The 17,435-nt window shown below is 43.2% G+C and overlaps 1 protein-coding gene across 1 annotated transcript in view; it reads right to left on the reverse strand.

Moving 5' to 3' along the window:
- Positions 1–14,839: 14,839 nt before the first annotated feature.
- Positions 14,840–17,435, reverse strand: part of klhdc8a (kelch domain containing 8A) — a gene marked incomplete at its 3' end in the record, with an annotated part of 48,202 nt that continues 45,606 nt past the window's right edge. The window contains exon 7 of the mRNA XM_083887137.1: positions 14,840–14,893. Coding sequence (XP_083743263.1) covers positions 14,840–14,893 — 54 coding nt within the window. The remainder of the gene's footprint in view (positions 14,894–17,435) is intronic.

Genomic DNA, 17,435 nt, shown 5'->3' on the forward strand with positions numbered 1-17,435 from the left:
TCTCTCCCGCTGAAAGAAATTACGACGTGGGGAATAAGGAGCTCCTGGCTGTCGTCTTGGCCCTCCAAGAGTGGAGACACTGGCTAGAGGGGACCGCCCAACCGTTTATCGTCTGGACCGATCATAAGAACCTGGCCTATCTACAAAACGCCCGGAGACTCAACTCAAGGCAGGCACGTTGGGCTCTCTTCCTGGGACGTTTCCAGTTTACCCTCACCTTTTGCCCAGGGACCCGGAACGTACAGCCTGATGCCCTCTCCCGACTGTATGCTCCAGATCCTCCAGAACCAGAACCCGGAACCATCCTGCCATCCTCCTGCATCCTGGGCGCCGCTACCTGGCCAGTGGAGACGAGAGTTCGTGAGTCCCAGACGACCGATCCCGATCCTGGAGGAGGACCACCTGATCGCCTGTTTGTGCCCGCGGCTGCACGCTCCGAGGTCCTCCAATGGGGCCATTCCTCCAAGCTGGCTTGTCATCCTGGTACCGCTCGAACTCTCCAATTCCTCAAACAGCGTTTCTGGTGACCTACCATGTCCCAAGATGCTGCGACCTTCGTCTCTGCCTGTCCCACCTGCTCCAGGGGCAAGACTTCCAATCGCCCTCCGTCTGGTCTTCTACACCCCCTACCCATCCCCCACCGTCCCTGGTCACACATCGCTGTAGACTTTGTTACTGGATTTCCTCCCTCCAATAATCACACCACCGTCCTCACTGTTGTTGACCGTTATTCGAAGTCTGTACACTACATTCCACTACCTGCACTGCCCTCCGCCATGGAAACAGCTGAACTTTTGGTCCAACACGTTTTACGCATCCATGGTTTCCCCACTGACATTGTCTCAGATCGTGGTCCTCAATTCGCCTCGCAGGTGTGGAAGGCGTTCTGCTCTGCCCTGCCTTGGGGGCCTCTGCTAGCCTGTCTTCCGGCTATCACCCCCAATCGAACGGTCAAACAGAGAGGGCAAACCAAAATATGGAGGTAGCCCTCCGATGCGTCGCCGCCCACCATCCTGAAGAATGGAGCACATTCCTACCATGGATCGAATATGCACATAATTCTCTCACCTCTGCATCAACTGGCGTCTCTCCTTTCATGGCATCCCTGGGCTACCAACCTCCCCTGTTTAACTTCCAGGAGAGAGAGGTCGTGGTTCCCTCGGTCCAAGCCAACCTTGAACGTTGTCAGGCAGTCTGGGTACAGGTCCGGACGGCACTCCAGAAAGCCTCCCAACAGTCTCAACGACAGGCGAATCGTTACCGTACCCCTGCTCTGGAATACATACCTGGCCAAAAGGTTTGGCTCTCTACCAAAGACCTCCCTCTTCAAGTCGAGTCTCGCAAGTTGGCTCCTAGATTCATCGGACCCTTCCCCATAGACAAGATCATCAACCCCACCTCTGTACGCCTCAAGTTACCCCTGTCCCTCAAGATCCATCCCACATTTCCTGTGGTCGAGTCAGATCTGTTCCCTCCCGCCGATCCCCCTCCTCCGCCCAGGATCATCAAAGGCGGCCCTGCCTACACGGTTAGTCGCATCCTTAACATCCACCGCCGGGGCCGTGGCTACCAATACCTGGTAGATTGGGAGGGATACGGCCCGGAGGAAAGGTCATGGATCCCGCGTCGCTTCATCCTGGACCAGACCCTGATCCAGGTCTTCCACCGCGACCATCCCGAGGCTCCTGTCTTGGCGCCAGGTGGCGCCCGTTGAGGGGGAGGTACTGTCACGATCCATTCCACATTCCTATGTTGTTGTTGTCTGTTCTCTGCTGCACCCTTGTGTCTGCTTTATCTCCCAGCAGGGGGCATGGTTGACCCAGTTTCCCCAGATGACGCCAGAGATGACTCCACCTGCGCAGCTCCTGCCCAGCTGTTCCTGATCAGCGATCACGCGGACTTATAAGGCGGCGCTTCGCACATCTCTGGTGTCAGTTCCATGTTTTCACTCTGCTGGTAAACACGCATACTTACCTAGCTCTCTGAAACTTTGACTCCTGCCTGGTACTTACCTGAACGTTCCTCTCAGGTCACCACGTCTCCTGCTACTGAGAACGACACGGATTCTCCTGCGGATTCCACACTTCCGGGATCGCTCCCTCCTGTCGTGTCTCCAGTTTGCAGCCGCTTCACCACAGACTCTCTGGAACAAACATTACTCCTCCTCAACATCCTGAGTGAGTTTGTTCCATCTGGAACACAATACGAACTGTGTTGCCACGGGAGAGCTGCTGTGGATCCAGGCTCAGCTGCCATTCATTCACTTAGACATACTATCGTGTTGTCATTTCCTGCTAGCGTTTGTAACATCTGGTAGCTAATAAAGATACTTTTATTGACCTACCTCTGTCCTGTCTGCATTCGGGTCCTCCTATTACATTCTCACCGTTTCCCTTAACGGAAACGTAACAGAGGGGGGTACATTTTTTTTTATCTGATGATTAAAAAAGAAAAATCTCCCAACCACCCAACATTTGTAATACAGAAAATAACATTTATTTATTTGTAATAAATAACAACAGTGACATAAATAAACTGGAATGTAAATGGTTAAAAGCCCACAAATTATTGAATGTTTGGTAGTTCTGAGCAGGGCTGATGCTTCCTGCATGACCGGAGTGCAGACCCCGCCTGACACAGTCACTGAACTGAAATACATCGGAAGGGGTTGTGATGTGGCTCAACAGTGTATAAAATCAACTTTTAAAGTTTGAAAATATAGTGTTCAGATTAGAAAATACAGCCATTTTTGACTTTAGGTGATTTGTGAAGATTTTTATTTGTTATTTGTGTTATGCTACGCAATGGTATCACTGATGTAAGCATTGTAAACATAAGTGTATGATATTAATCTTGGTTCACAGGGGAAGAGTTGGGTTGGATTTGAAACCAACATTCATGTTGACCAATTATTTCAATGAGGGGACGGGTGCTGACTGTTTTTTGTGCTTATGTGCATCCAGCTTTTTTTTTTTCTGGAGTCTCTGGAGGGGGTGCTAGAAAGTGCTCCTGCTCCTCTTCCTCCCTCGCTCTGCTGGGGGACTTCAATGATCATGTGGGCAATGATAGTGAGACTTCGATCATGTCCCGAGGAAGGCGGGAGAGCTTGAGTCCGAATGGGCCATGTTTCGCTCCTCCATTTTTGAGTTGGCTGACCGGAGCTGTAGCCGTAAGGTGGTCGTGGCGGTAACCTCATTGCAGTAACCTCCTTGCAACAAAGGTACTCTGCAGAGGTGGATAAAAAGCTCCTGGCCCTGGGGGTAGATGAGAACTGCCCAGAGTTCCTTAACGCTCTGGATGTTGTAGGACTGTCTTGGTTGATGTATCTCTGCAACATCGCATGGACATTGGGGACAGTGCCTCTGGATTGCCAGACCGGGGTGGTGGTCACTCTCTTCAGTGTGTTCCAACTACAGAGGTATTACATTCCTCAGCCCCCCGGGTAAAATCTATTGAGGGGTCCTGGAGAGGATGGTCCATCGGACAGTCGAACCTCAGATTCAGGAGGAACAGGGATGAGGCTGGGATGAGAATCAGCACCTCCAAATCTGAGACCATGGTTCTCAACTGGAGTGCTCTCTACAGGTTGGGGTTGAGATCTTCAGAGAGAGCGAGAGATCGACAGACGGATCGGTGCGACATCTGCAGTAATGCGGGCTCTGTGTTGGTCTGTCTTGGTGGAGAAGGAGCTGAGCAGAAAGGTGAAGCTCTCAATTTACCTCAATTTTTCTCCTGGACGCCTCCCTGGTGAGGTGTTCCGCGCAGATCCCACTGGGAGGAGGCCCCGTGGAAGACCCAGGACTCACTGGAGAGACTCCATCTCTCATTTGGCTTGGGAACGCCTCGGGATTCCCCAGGAAAATCTGGACGAAGTGGCCGGGGAGAGAGGTCTGGACCTCTCTGCTGAAACAGCTACCTCCATGACCCGACCTCAGGTAAGCGGTAGAAAATGGATGGATGGACTTTCCAAAAAAATATCCTTTGTCAGTGAATAAATTAATCACAGCCGGATACTGGTGAGTTTAATATTTCCTTGCTCACCCTGATTGACTCGGCACCTTATTACATATTTCCCAAAGTTCAGAGAAGACAGCAGAGGTAATGAATAAAAACACATGATATTTGGCATATACAATGCAAACAAAAGAGAAAACTGCTGCCTATGGTTCTATGTGTATTATTGTTTGGTCACTGTCATACAGATGCAGCAGTAGTAAGCATTTGTGATTAATATTTTATTTGGGACCGACACTTGGAGTACACTGCATGAACAGCACAGTCAGCACACACTGTGGTCCAGTTCCAGTCCAGTTATAACTGCAGGATTGTTAGCAATCTTTGTTAGCATTTTTGATTTCTAAGAAACTGGAAGTAATTTCTGCTGCTTTTTTATTTATTTCCCTAAGCTCCAGCATTTTAAAGTCAGAAGATGACACTGTGCCTTGCAGGGTCAAACCTGGGACATGGAACAATATGACCCAACTCATTTGGCCTTTGGTCCGTGCATCGACGTGAGGGTATGTGAGGTGAAGAATTGGTGGCAGCACTGGATTGATTGTGGCAGAAATAGCTAACTGAATGGAGATCTGGTAACACATCGACATACAGTACAATCTACTGTGAAGTCTTTCTGGTGGTTAATGATCCTCCAACCTCCTTTTCCAAACCAGGAAGTGAGGTGAGAGCTGAGGACAAAAAAGCACTGGGCCCCAGCAACACCTCGGGAGAGTGGCTGTCCCTGGCAACGCTGGGGCGGTCTGTGCCAGTTTTGGGCCACTTCTGTACCGGGGGGCTTCTTTGAGCCCAGAAGAATGTCAGAAGGGAGATTTGGAAATTTTCCCTCAGCTCAGGATGAATGGCTGTTCACCCAACACACTATCCTGCGCTCTCTCTCTTTCTCTCTCTGTCCTCTTCCTTGTCATATTGAGTAGAGACAGAAAAGTCCAACAGGCTCAAGTTTGAGTGTTCACTTCTTCTCCTTCTCCTGTGACTCATAACACACACAGCTCAGAGCGTTTTCACTAATATCACCAAGTGACTTCATTCTATAAGATCAGGACCGGCCCATGTATTTATGGGGCCCTAAGCTGGATTTTGATTTTTGATTTGGCTTTTAAAACTTTTTTCAAGAACGGATGTGAAAATGTGCATTAAATGAGCAAATCTTCAACTCCCAAGTAAAACCAAATACATTAAAGCTATGCAATGTAGCAGTTGTCAATGTGCAAACATCGTCTTCAAACCAGGGACAGTAGCCCATGTTATTGTATTTTTTGCAAGTGAGATTCATAGTTTTATTTTGAAGAAAGGAAAACTAATGCATGGATATGTTAGATTACAAATACTTTTTGGTTTGCTGTGAATAGTTTAATCTTTTTTGTTTTTTGTCTTCCAATTTCTCATCTATAAATCATCATTTTGTGTTCAAGAATAAAGACATTTTAAAAACAAAATTCTATCTACAGACCAAAAATTATTCATACATGCACAGTGGGCAGGGACTTTCCCATAAGGTGTTACTTTTGGGAACACTTTTAAGTCCTGATAATCTTCTTTTGGTGGCTGTTGATTTTATATGAGGTTTTCTGTTTTCTCATACATGTACTTTTCTTTCTGACAGTTTATAAATAGAAAAATAATTAAATAAATATAATTAATGAATTATAAATTATAAGGATAAATGACTGAGTTCGGTTCAACAAATCCAAAACAAGGCCAATTGGCTAAATTGGTTGCACAAAGACCAAGTTGCATAAAGACCAAGCCTGGATGAGCAGACACAGAAACACCAAGCCAGGTGAAACCAATCCTGGATCAGTGCGCGCACACGGCTTCCTCAAATAGACCTCCTTAAACATGACTGGGCCAAAGTGGACATGGCAGTAAGTCAAAATCAAATACAAGAACATCCTGCAGAATGTTGATTTTGTTCTTGTTTTTCTTGTACTTGATGTGGACATCACAACTACATTGGACAAAGCTGATGCATCGTTTGAGTGTTGTAGAACACGTGGTAACTCGCAAGTGCCCTGACTAATACTTAACAATGCACAAGCATACATTTTACCTACATGACGCTTACGAACACATTATCTGTGCTGTCCTTCACAGTGTGTCCTGGTTCGCTGGTCATGGACCAATATGTGTTAAATTATTTCAGTTAATATGCAATATGCATTAATATTTGTCCTCATATGATGTTTGTGTTGTATACTGTATGCATACAAACTGCTGGGAGGCATACATTCATTTGTCTTTTCATTTGTGTATGGATTTGTCCTGCATTCATTTCAACGTGCAGACATGTGAGTCTGTATTATATACAGACCTTTGAATGTGCATTTATTCTTATTCATGACAGTGGGTATAGTTGAATGTGAAAACGTTGTGTAGTGGACAGTGGATTTGGTTTCAAATTGCGGTGACTGCCGTCTGTGATGAGGATGAGATTGCATAAATCCTGGAACTTAGCCTGCTCCAGACTAGGCTAACTCCACAGGATAAATCTCCATGGTAACTTATGTCATAACATATCTTGCTTTTGAACAGCCGTATCTTGGATAAATTAAGAAACAAGATATACTGGCTTAATCCCTTATCCTAGTTTTGTGCAACGGGCCTCTAAACATTTATTTACATAACTTCAGAATTATTCATACACATACAAATAGGGCAGGATCCTCAGTGTTCACGGCGACATCCATCTGCATCTCTCAGCTGACGGCAGTGAGCGAAAGCAGGGCTTATTCTATTGTTCTCTCGTTTTCTTTTATTTGACTCTAAAATCCTCACCCTCTTCCGTTTTTGGGTTGCCTCTGCTGTTTCCACTGAACAAATCCCATAAAACTTTGTTGCTTCTCCCGCTCAGTGTTTTGAGCATGGATGTATTATGACGTTTTGAGTGACATATACCATAAAGTAGAATCTTGTTATGCTCTGAGTGGAGCGACCCGCCCTCTAAAGTTACATAGTCTCAGTGCAGGCGATGCAGACCCTCTCAGGCATTGACCAGGATGCTATTCATGCTGATTTAGGGTCACATATAATCATAGTAAACATAGTATCGCTTTAAGCTCAACAATATTTAGATATCTAAATATATTTAAGTTATCTTGATCTTTTTCTCCACACACTAATGGGGCCTCCATGGTGATCCATATAAGAAGGACTAGAGAGGACAATTTCTGAAGAAAGTGCAGTGGGATTGCTGCTGTCTGCCCGAGCTGAAGCCAGTCTAGCATGCTATATTGAATTGGTATAAATGAAATCTGAATACATGCATTAGAGCTGTCATGGCATTAGCAAAAATGAAATATACGAAGACGACATAGTTTCAGGAAACATCACTGTCCACACTGGAATGACTCAAAAAGATACGAAAAGTTACACCAGAAAAAGGTGTAGAGGCAGAGACAGAATGAACCAAGCCGAGGAAAGAAAGGGAAATAATGTCTACGTTTACGTTCTTGACTTTACAGACCAAAGGCCATTTTTGAGAGGCCGTTTGAGAAATAATTCAGTCTTGCGCTCACGTTACATCATACTCTCTCACAAACAGTACTATAGTCACATACATTTACTATCATACTCTCTTTCACGCTATTATGGATGCAACAACATGATAGTGAATGTATGAGACAATGATATGCAGTGTATGCGAGTATACTAGTATGTGTGAGAGGGTTTGATTGAAACTGGTCAACTTCAATTTCCGGTTTCTAATTGACTTATCAGGATGTCTCTCCAGCCAGATCTCAAGGACAATGTCCCGCCTCCTCTGGACCACGGTCGATGAGGAAATGCAGCGGCTCTTCAGACCTGGAGCAACAGGTGTATGTAAATGTAAGTGACTATAGTACTGTTTGTGAGAGAGTATGATGTAAGTATGTGAGCGCAAGACTGAACGGCCTCTCATAGCCATTTTATTTATAGTTTTAAAATTAAAAGCGACTGCTGATAAATCTAGTGACTTTCTAACATAAACCTAAATACTTTACGAGAAGGAAATGCACAATTCTGCCACATGAGTGAGATCCGTCTAACTGTATTTACTATAGGCGGAGAGTCAGCCTGGGAATGTGACCTCATCATTTCCTAGTATCGTATTTTCCTTCTCCACAGAAATGCGAGGCCAGTGTTTTAACATTTTCTCACTCTGGGAGGCGTTTTGAAAAATATTGTTTCAGGTCCTAAAGCGCCGTCTCCGCGTGGACGGAATGCCTCCTGTGACAAAAAAGTAAACGCGTTTCTCACCTAATACCTTGAGATTACGTCATGTCCATTAAACTGCTTTTTTCAACTGGAAACTGATCTTTGTGATGCTTTGTAAACCGCTCACTCTGGTGCACCAAAGTCCATAGAGGAAATCAGCTATTTCATGTCACAACAGAAATGAGTTGTTGGTCCACTAGTAAGTTCAAAAGTGACATTTAATTATCTAATTGACAGCAGCTCCTGTGTCACTGTGATCTTAAAATGTGGATTTTCTCTGTGGACAAACTTAAATGTCTTGAACCACAAACTGCAGACCAAGGTAAGCCCATACCAGTACAAACACCAATTTCTCCTATGGATATCTATATTTAATTTATTCAGATATACAAAAATTAATGTGCGTCATCTGTGAACGTGTGTTTGCAAAAATAAGCACTGCAATCAGTTTCAGGTTTGATAAATCACTTTGCCTGTGCTAAAATTACAAATCAGGCCCCAAGTGGTTAAAATGTAGCTGGCACCTATGTTTTCATTAAGAGCAAGTGTCCGGTTCTGAAGCTGCTTCTCGGTTCAGGGGACATAAACAGCACAGTCCGAGTGCTGTGTGTGTGTGTGTGTGCGTGCGTGTGCGTGCGTGCATGCGTGTGTGTGTCATGGTTACTTAGTAAGACAGACCCTCTTTAAAAAATATTTTTTTAAATGACAGAAAGATGTTAGAGATTAACTAATTTAATTTGCTTGCTGGTTGTGTGAGTGCGTGTGTGTGTGTGTGTGTGTGTATGCGTGGGTGTAACGAGTAACCTCCTGCAGGCAGAACATGGTTCACACATTAAACAAAACAGAAATCATCATCATATCATGGAGAGATGGAAATTTGTGAATGGAGACAAACATATTTTGAGGTCATAGAGAAGTGTGGACCACCCTGTGTTAAAGGGCACACCCGTTTTTTTGTTAGTTCAAACATATTAATCAGTTGCAATCTGCAATGATGTTCTAGAGTTATCTTTCGTGCCATATCAGTTAGAAAATCAATATGGACTTTTGCATGCATTTAAAATAATATATGCTGCATCATAAGTCATTATGTCAGATAGTAAAATATAGAGTTTTACATTAAAATTTGCCAGTGTCTTTTTGAGCAAGTCCCAAGCCTGGATAAATGCAGAGGGTTGCATCAGGAAGGGTATCCGGCGTAAAGCAAACCAAATATGGGAATCAAACCTATAACTTTCATACTGGATCCGTCGAGGCCTGGGTTAACAACGGCCGCCATTGGTGTCGATAACCTACAGGGTAACAGTGGAAATTGGGCTACTGTGGTGTTGTTCTGGGAGGGGGGAAGACCGGTGATGAAGTCCACGGGGATGTGGGACCAGGGATGTTGGGGAATGATAGGGGTTTCAATAAGCCTCCAGGGGGGGCACAAATGGGGCAGGCAGACATGAAGGATGTGACGTCCTGGGACATGGAGGACCACCAGAAACACTGTTTGAGGAACTGGAGACTGCGTGCAGTTCTGGGATGGAAGGCCCGTTTGGAGGAGTGTCCCCACTGAAGAACCTCGGAGTGGACGGGCTCGGGCACAAAAAGTCAGTTGGTGGGACCGCCTCCGGGGTCAGGCTCCACCTGTTGAGCCCTCCAGACTCTCTACTCCACCGGCCAGGAGGCTGCTCCAACAATGCAGGAGGGGGGGACGATTGGTTCAGGCTCAGAAACAAGGCCTACCGTGCCTGCCATGAGTTGAGGCACATGACGGCCAACAGCTTGCGGTTTCCCACGTCGTACTTGACGAGAAGGCACAGGGGTGGAGTTTCTCGTCGGTGGTGCCAGTCTGGGACAGCACCACTCCAACCTCGATGTCGGAGGTGTTCACCTCAACTGTAAACTGAAGGTTGGGGTCAGGATGAGCCAGGATAGTTAGCGGTGGTGAACAGTTTCTTTAGCTGCTCGAATGCAGTCTCCGCCTGTTGTGTCCATTGAAAACTCTTCAGTGGCGACCTGAGGCAGAACATAGTCAACATCGAGGGAGTCCACGATGTTTACCACTGACGTGTAAAGAAAAATCTGATGCTGGTGAACAGGCGGCTCAGGCTTAAGAAGGCTCCTGATTATTAATCAGGAGCAGGTGAGGAGGAGCTGCCGCAGGTGTAGCTGATCACCAGCGTCCTCAGTGGAAGTAGGTCAGCCACGCCTCCTGCAGAGAGGGGAGAGAGGGAGAGCAGCAGGGGGGAGCACCACAACAGCAATAATAATAAGGATGATAAAGGTGAGGGAGAGCAACAGTAGATGTACAAAGTATTGACACAAAGTCAGTGCTTACGTCACTGTGTGCAGTCCTTACTCACACCTGAAAGAACCAGCAGACACAGACAATCCCTCAAACTGAAGAGACTCACGCAGAAACGGAGTCTCTTCAGACTGGCTGACTGATAAAATTCCAGTTCATATTCAGATAACTTTATTGATCCTAAAAGGCCAATTAATTTGCAGCTTCCCAGTCCATACACATTGAGCATTTACAAACAGAAACAATCAAAATGCTTTAATGTCAAGGGAAACAAGACAAGTTACAACAACCAGTAAAATGCAATAACACAATAAATAAGCAATAATTCAAAAAAATCCAAACATTAAAATATTCAGATTGACCATCACTATGTGTCACTGAGGTAAATCTCACTAAACCACTTTGTTAATTTGATTCAATGAACACATATGTTTAATGTCTTCCAAGCATTTTGAACTAACCTTAGTTCAACATTACTCTTGAACTGACTTGACCTGATTCTAGCAGTTAGAGTCTGAAAATCATTAAAGGTACAATGTGTACCATTTGCATGTTGCAGCTGAATATCCCTCACCTTCACTTGAAGCTAACTCAAAACATGTTTAGTTTGTCCATTGTGGCCTTGTAAAAACACAGTGCTCCAAAATGGCCTCTGTAGAACTGACCTGACTCCTGATTCTCCTGGGTAATTAAAAAATAACAATTCACACAAAACAATGGTGATTTTTTAAATTAAGACTAAATATTTTATCTTCAATTTCTGCAGAAGATAATAATTTCACCTAAAATGTACACAACAGACCTTTGAAGCAGAACTTTGCAAGTCTGGTTTCTTTTTTGCCTTTTCTCATCAGTGCTTCCCCTACAGTTTTGTAGTAACGATGACACCAACGTAAACATCCATCAATCATCATCAACCTCTTTTTCTGCACTGACGCTCCCCTCGCTTCCCCTCTCCTCACCATTTGTGTTCAACAGAGCTGGAGAACACAAGCCAATGTCCATGTCCGTTGACATCCATTTTACACGTTTCAGTAATTTGAAGATCCGTCGATCACTCGTGTGTAGCCCCTCTCTCTGTCATTTCTCTGCTTAGCTGCCATTTCAGAATCATCTTCTGATGCACGACCTTCGGACACATCATTGGCGTTGTTTCCTGGGATCATAGGGTGTTTTGGGTCTTACAATAGACACTGAATGAGGCTGATCAGACCGCGGCCTGTGTCCCAGTGTGTGTGTGTATGTGTGTGTTCAGTCAGAATGGATTATTGTGACATTCACTGTTCTCTTCTCCAGACGAAGCAGAAGAAGAAGCTTCACTTCAGCTTCTCTAGTAAACAAACGCTGCACGTGTCTGCTCGTCCCCTGTCCGCTATCGGGCTCACTGTCCTCCTCTCCCATGTCATGTCATGTAAGTTTTCAGACTGGCATATACAGTATGTGACATATTTTTATTCTCATCACTGGTGCCCATGTAAACATAGCAAGATTCAGACAGTGAAATAAAGGTGAAGTGGACAGTGTTAACACACAGTCAGACAGTGGAATAATAGCATTCCTGTCCTCTTTCTTTCTCTCTGTGCACTCATCTTGCAGGTTGCAGGATCCAGATCCAGTTTTGAGGCTGTTACTATTATTATCATTCATATCATATCATCACCATTATTATTATTCTATAATCAAAGTTGACAAACTCTGCTGCTGCTTGTTTAAATGACACAGTCACACATTCAAGAATAACCCAGTATTATTTTTTCAATTCATTTAAAATAAAAATAAACTGCTTAATTGTCTTTAATCTGCTTTAACTTTTATTCATCCTGAGCCTTATTTGTTGACTGTCATATTCCTTGTATGTAATATTTAAAGGTCACGACACACAAGCCCATGAGTAAACACTGCCATCTAGCGTAAAAAATAAAAAGTGCAATGCAAAATCCAGATCTCATTTATGCTGTTGAATATGACTCACATTCTAAATATCATGATATGATAGCATGTAACACAATGGAAATATTCCACATCTTATTGATCAAAGAGTTCGTTGTCTATAACAGATAAACATATTACCAGATAATAGCATTTAAATCGGTGAGTCACAAAACAATCAGACAACTCAAAGTTATCAAGGGAGGTTAATTACACAGCACGTCGCACAAATGAAACTCTCAAAGCAGAGATTTGTATTGCTTCAGAAATAACAGTATCACTGTGAATCCTCCTGTTTGCCAGAGGACTGATCTCACAAAACCTGGATAAAGCTAACTTAGCTGGGATATTATTATTTTTTCCCAAATATCCAGATTTGAAAGAATCAGTGACATCTACTGGAGAGACTGCACACTGCGACAAATGGAAGAATCGCCACTCACCCCTCCCTTTTCCTAGCAGGTCGGGGAACGATTGTGGCCCTCATATACCAGACAGCTTTTTGAGTTGCTCTTCAGCAGATGAAATTCCCACAGATAAAGAAAATTAAAAGATGGTTTCTACAGGATAATGTGGGCAGCGCCGCTCTTGATCTTCAGATTCAAAACATGAAACATGCTTTGTCCATTCACAAGATGGTGGACTTTGACAAACACCACCCTTTTCTAAAGTACATATAAAAGGAATTAATTTAAGCAGGCAGCAAGCCTTGTTTATTAAGTGACACGTTTATTTTGAAGGATCAAACCGGAACTGTGTTTCGTTTTATAAGTCACGTTTATCAACAAAAGGATCAAGGACAATCGTTCCATTGACAATTCCCTCATTGTGGCATGCAGCCAACGAGATATTTTGTATATAGTTATGTTATGTTGTAGGCTAAGCTACATTCTATCATGTGTTGGGTGAGCTAATGTACCTAACTTTATCAATTACATTGTTCTGTCCAATTTTAACGGTATTGATTAAACCAGTTCAAGAAAGATGCTTGTGTTTTATTGTGCCTGGGGGGGGGGGGAGTTATAACTGTGGATGACTGTCTGTTCAAAGCCTCATTACATATGAATATAATAATAAGTATTTCTACTCTACATGAACCATTCTGCTGCTATTTGTTTCACTCACTTGAATAATGGCAGCCATGTTTCCTGTTGTTACATATTAAATGCTTCACTTCCTCATTTGCCTCCATGATTTGTTATTGTTGTTTTCAGCGTCCAAAAAAATGTCGTGTGTGAATGACTTAAACCTGTAATTCCTGTAATTTCTTTATCCTGCTTTTGTGAAACAGCCCAGTATAGCACTCTGGCAATCACCTAAATCATGTTGTCATTTTACCTGTATGGTAAAAATGATACAGCACAGCAGAGTGACAGTAACAACATTCTCTGTGTACAGACTTACTACGATGCATCACACATGCATATATGCATTAAGAAATTATTTATTCATTCATTCATTCATTCATTCAACTTTCACTTAGTGCTTTATTGCAGCTTTTGTAACAATTCTCTTTTCAAATGAAACCATTTTGAATGAATCTTTAGGTCATATTGCATGTTTCAATCAAACCAACACCTCTTTTCCACATTGTTTTGTGTCTCCTCATGTTTGAACAGCGCCATCTAGTGTTCAACTCACGGAGAAGAATTGTAATGTGAATGGATAGAGACACGACTGCAACATGGATGCATATTGATGGACGTATATATTCATTCATTTTTGTAGAATATCAAACATGCATGAAAATGTAAGAAGATTATGTAAACTTAATCTATTGATATACTGTATGAATACATTAGTGATAGTGAATTTGATCCATCCTACACACTAGTGAACATACACAAACTGGGTGCAGCACTTTTCTACACTCGGGGAGCAATGGTGGATGGGTTCCCCAACCCTTGACCTGTCCCTGGATTTGAACCGTCAACCCTTTAAAATTAAAAGCCATGGGCTCCCAGTAAAGATCAGAAAGAAAAGTTTCACAACACATTGGCAGTCCCACTGGTTAAGGTCAAGATCTGCACTTATTGCATAACGACACAAATCTATGAGAAAACGAGGCTAAATTAGAAATCACACTATCTATGTTAAGTTCTGCACATGAATTAAGACACTAAACCATACATGAAATGCATATATATTTGTCCACATGCTGAACATGACAGCTACAGAATGTGCTCATCTCCAGGACTGCACTCCAAAACACATGGGTTTGGTGTAAGAGCCAGGTCCTCCAGTGTGCTTCCGTGTGGGTGTCAGTGTCAGTTAAGCCCAGCAGGGGGCAGTAATACCGTCTTTTGCTTTAGACTCCATCTCCCTCAGTGTGGTCAGCGCTGCATACACATTTGACTTTGCACAGTCTGATTAAGGAGGATTGTACAGAGGATCAGTGAACATGATTTACAGACACTCTTCTTCTTTGACGTAGAGGATCTCATGTGCTGAACTGGGGACCTGAAGTAGACAAAACAAGACTTGTATAAATGGGGAATGTTACTTTGAATAAATGTAGACTAAAGGGAAACTACACCATCTCTTATGAGGCTAACTCCACCCAATGTCTGATTCTGTAAAATGCCCAGAAGTTAGCTGAGAGCGGAGTGAGGGACAGGAGGAGATTTGCACCTGGATCAACAAATAACATCCACTGGATTTGACCTGAAAAAAAGTGAATTAGGGGTTTAGTTACACTTAAACATCGCATATATCAGAGGTGTCAAACTGAGGGCCTATGAGCCACATATGGCCCCCCAATCGATTACATGCGGGCCCCACTTCTTATCATGTTACAGTGAAAACATGGCCCACAACCTCCTTCTTTCTCTAAACACAGTATGTGTGGCTGAGACACAGCTGCCAGTGAGGTGATAAGATTACATACATATATATACTGTATTACATCCGTTACATACGTTATTATTTACTTAATTTTAGATTTATTTCTTTGTTTTTGAAATTTAATAGATTTATTTTGCATCATAAATATGATTCTATTGTGAAGCATATGTCATTCCATATCAAAACAAACACTTTGAAATTCTGAAAATTACCATCATGTAATTTTTATCATGATGGAATATTCTAAGGTCATATTGTCCATCCAAAGTTTTCCCACTTTTTTCTCCAGTGTCAACTATGTCAACAGTTGGACCACTCATTAATTAGTGTTCTACATCTTTAACTGTAACCTCATGTTAGAATTGAGCGCATCTTGTTGCAGATGGTGTCACTGTGCATCGTTGAACTATTCAGCGCACTTTACACAAGGAGATTCTGTATGGAAGAGTAATGCAGAACAAGCCTTTTCTCTGCACCCGTCACAAACAGAGTCACTTGAGATATGTTAAAGCACATTTGGACCAGCCAGCTTCATTTTGGAATAAGCTGCTGTGGACTGATGAAACTAAACTAGTTATTTGGGCAAAACAAGGGGCGTTATGCATGGAGGAAAAAGAACACATCATTCCAAGAAAAACACTTGCAACCAACAGTAAAATTGGGTGGCGGTTCCATCATGTTGTGGGGCTGTGTGGACAGTGCAGGGACTGGGAATCTTGTTAAAGTTGAGGGTCGCATGGATTCCACTCAATATCAGCAGATTCTGGAGAACAATGTCCAGGAATCAGTGACAAAGTTGAAGTTGTGCCGGGGCTGAATCTTTCAACAAGACAACGACCCTAATCAATGCTCAAAATCTACTAAGGCATTCATGCAGAGGAACAAATACAACGTTCTGAATGGCCATCTCAGTCCCCAGACCTGACTATATTGAACATTTGTGGTGTGAATTAAAGCAGACTGTCCATGCTCGGAAACCATCAAACCTGACTGAACTGGAGACGTTTTGTAAAGAATAATGGTCCAAAATATCTTCAGCCAGAATCCAGACTCTAATTGAAAGCTAAAGGAAGCGTTTAGAGGCTGTTATTTCTGCAAAAGGAGGATGCATAACATTTGTGTCCAGCCATGGCAAAAGCGTTCACAAGTCTACTTTGGGACATTTGGAGTTATTTACAGATTCCGAAAGTGTGATTTCTAAGCTTTCCAGCAATGTCAAACACATGTCCATCTTTTTTGAAGAAGATATGGCCATTTGAATGTAGGCACTCCTCAAACTGCTTTAGGGAGAAATTCAGCCTGAAAGATTTCGACCTTCTTGAGGAGCCAGGCCAATAGCTGCTCATTTGCATCACATTAACATGGTCACAACCCCCCACCCAGTCTAGCTGTCAGTGACATCTGATGTCTATTAGCCCACAGGACAGAAACAGTGTAGCAGTTTGAAAAAAAAAAGGAATGAATGTAGTTCATGTCAATGTAGTGTTATTTGCTGTAAGTACTTCAGTGGACTGATAAGAATCAGAATCTACTTTATTGATCCCCAGAGGGAAATTCTTCTGTTACAAAAAGCACTTGAATAAAAATGAGAAACAAGAAAGGTGAAAGATAGATACATACTTCAAATATCAAATAAAATATATCTTAAGTGTGTGAAGGAGAGTTCAATATTTTCCAGACCATGGACTATATTATCATCTTCAATACCAGTTCCTCCCCCACAATGTGGCTGTACCCACTCTGTCCATCACAGTTGATATGCGGGCTAAATGATGACATCACAAGCGCACCCCCTTCTACTTACTCTTCTGTGCTGTAACCTTTGGTGCTGGGCATGTGAAGTCTTTTGCCTCATCAGAACAGAAAGGCCTGATTTTTTCCAAAAAGATACGTCTGCCTGTCCATGGTAAGTCCAGGTGGGGCCAGGACAGGAAGACTGTCAACAGGGGGCAGAACTCCTGGGTTGCGCAGTAGCTGAAACTCGATAGGCTCTGCATCACTGTGAGTTTGAGCAAGCACCACACCTGGTCTGTTGGCATCAAAGCTGTGACAGAATAGAAGCACACAACAGGATATTTAAAACATGGCTCACTGTTCACATGGAACACTATTATGTCCATTCATGATTTTTTTATTCATAAAATGCAGAATTTTGAAT

This window comes from Microchirus variegatus (genome assembly GCF_963457635.1).
Source record: "Microchirus variegatus genome assembly, chromosome: 3".
Taxonomy (NCBI): domain Eukaryota; kingdom Metazoa; phylum Chordata; class Actinopteri; order Pleuronectiformes; family Soleidae; genus Microchirus; species Microchirus variegatus.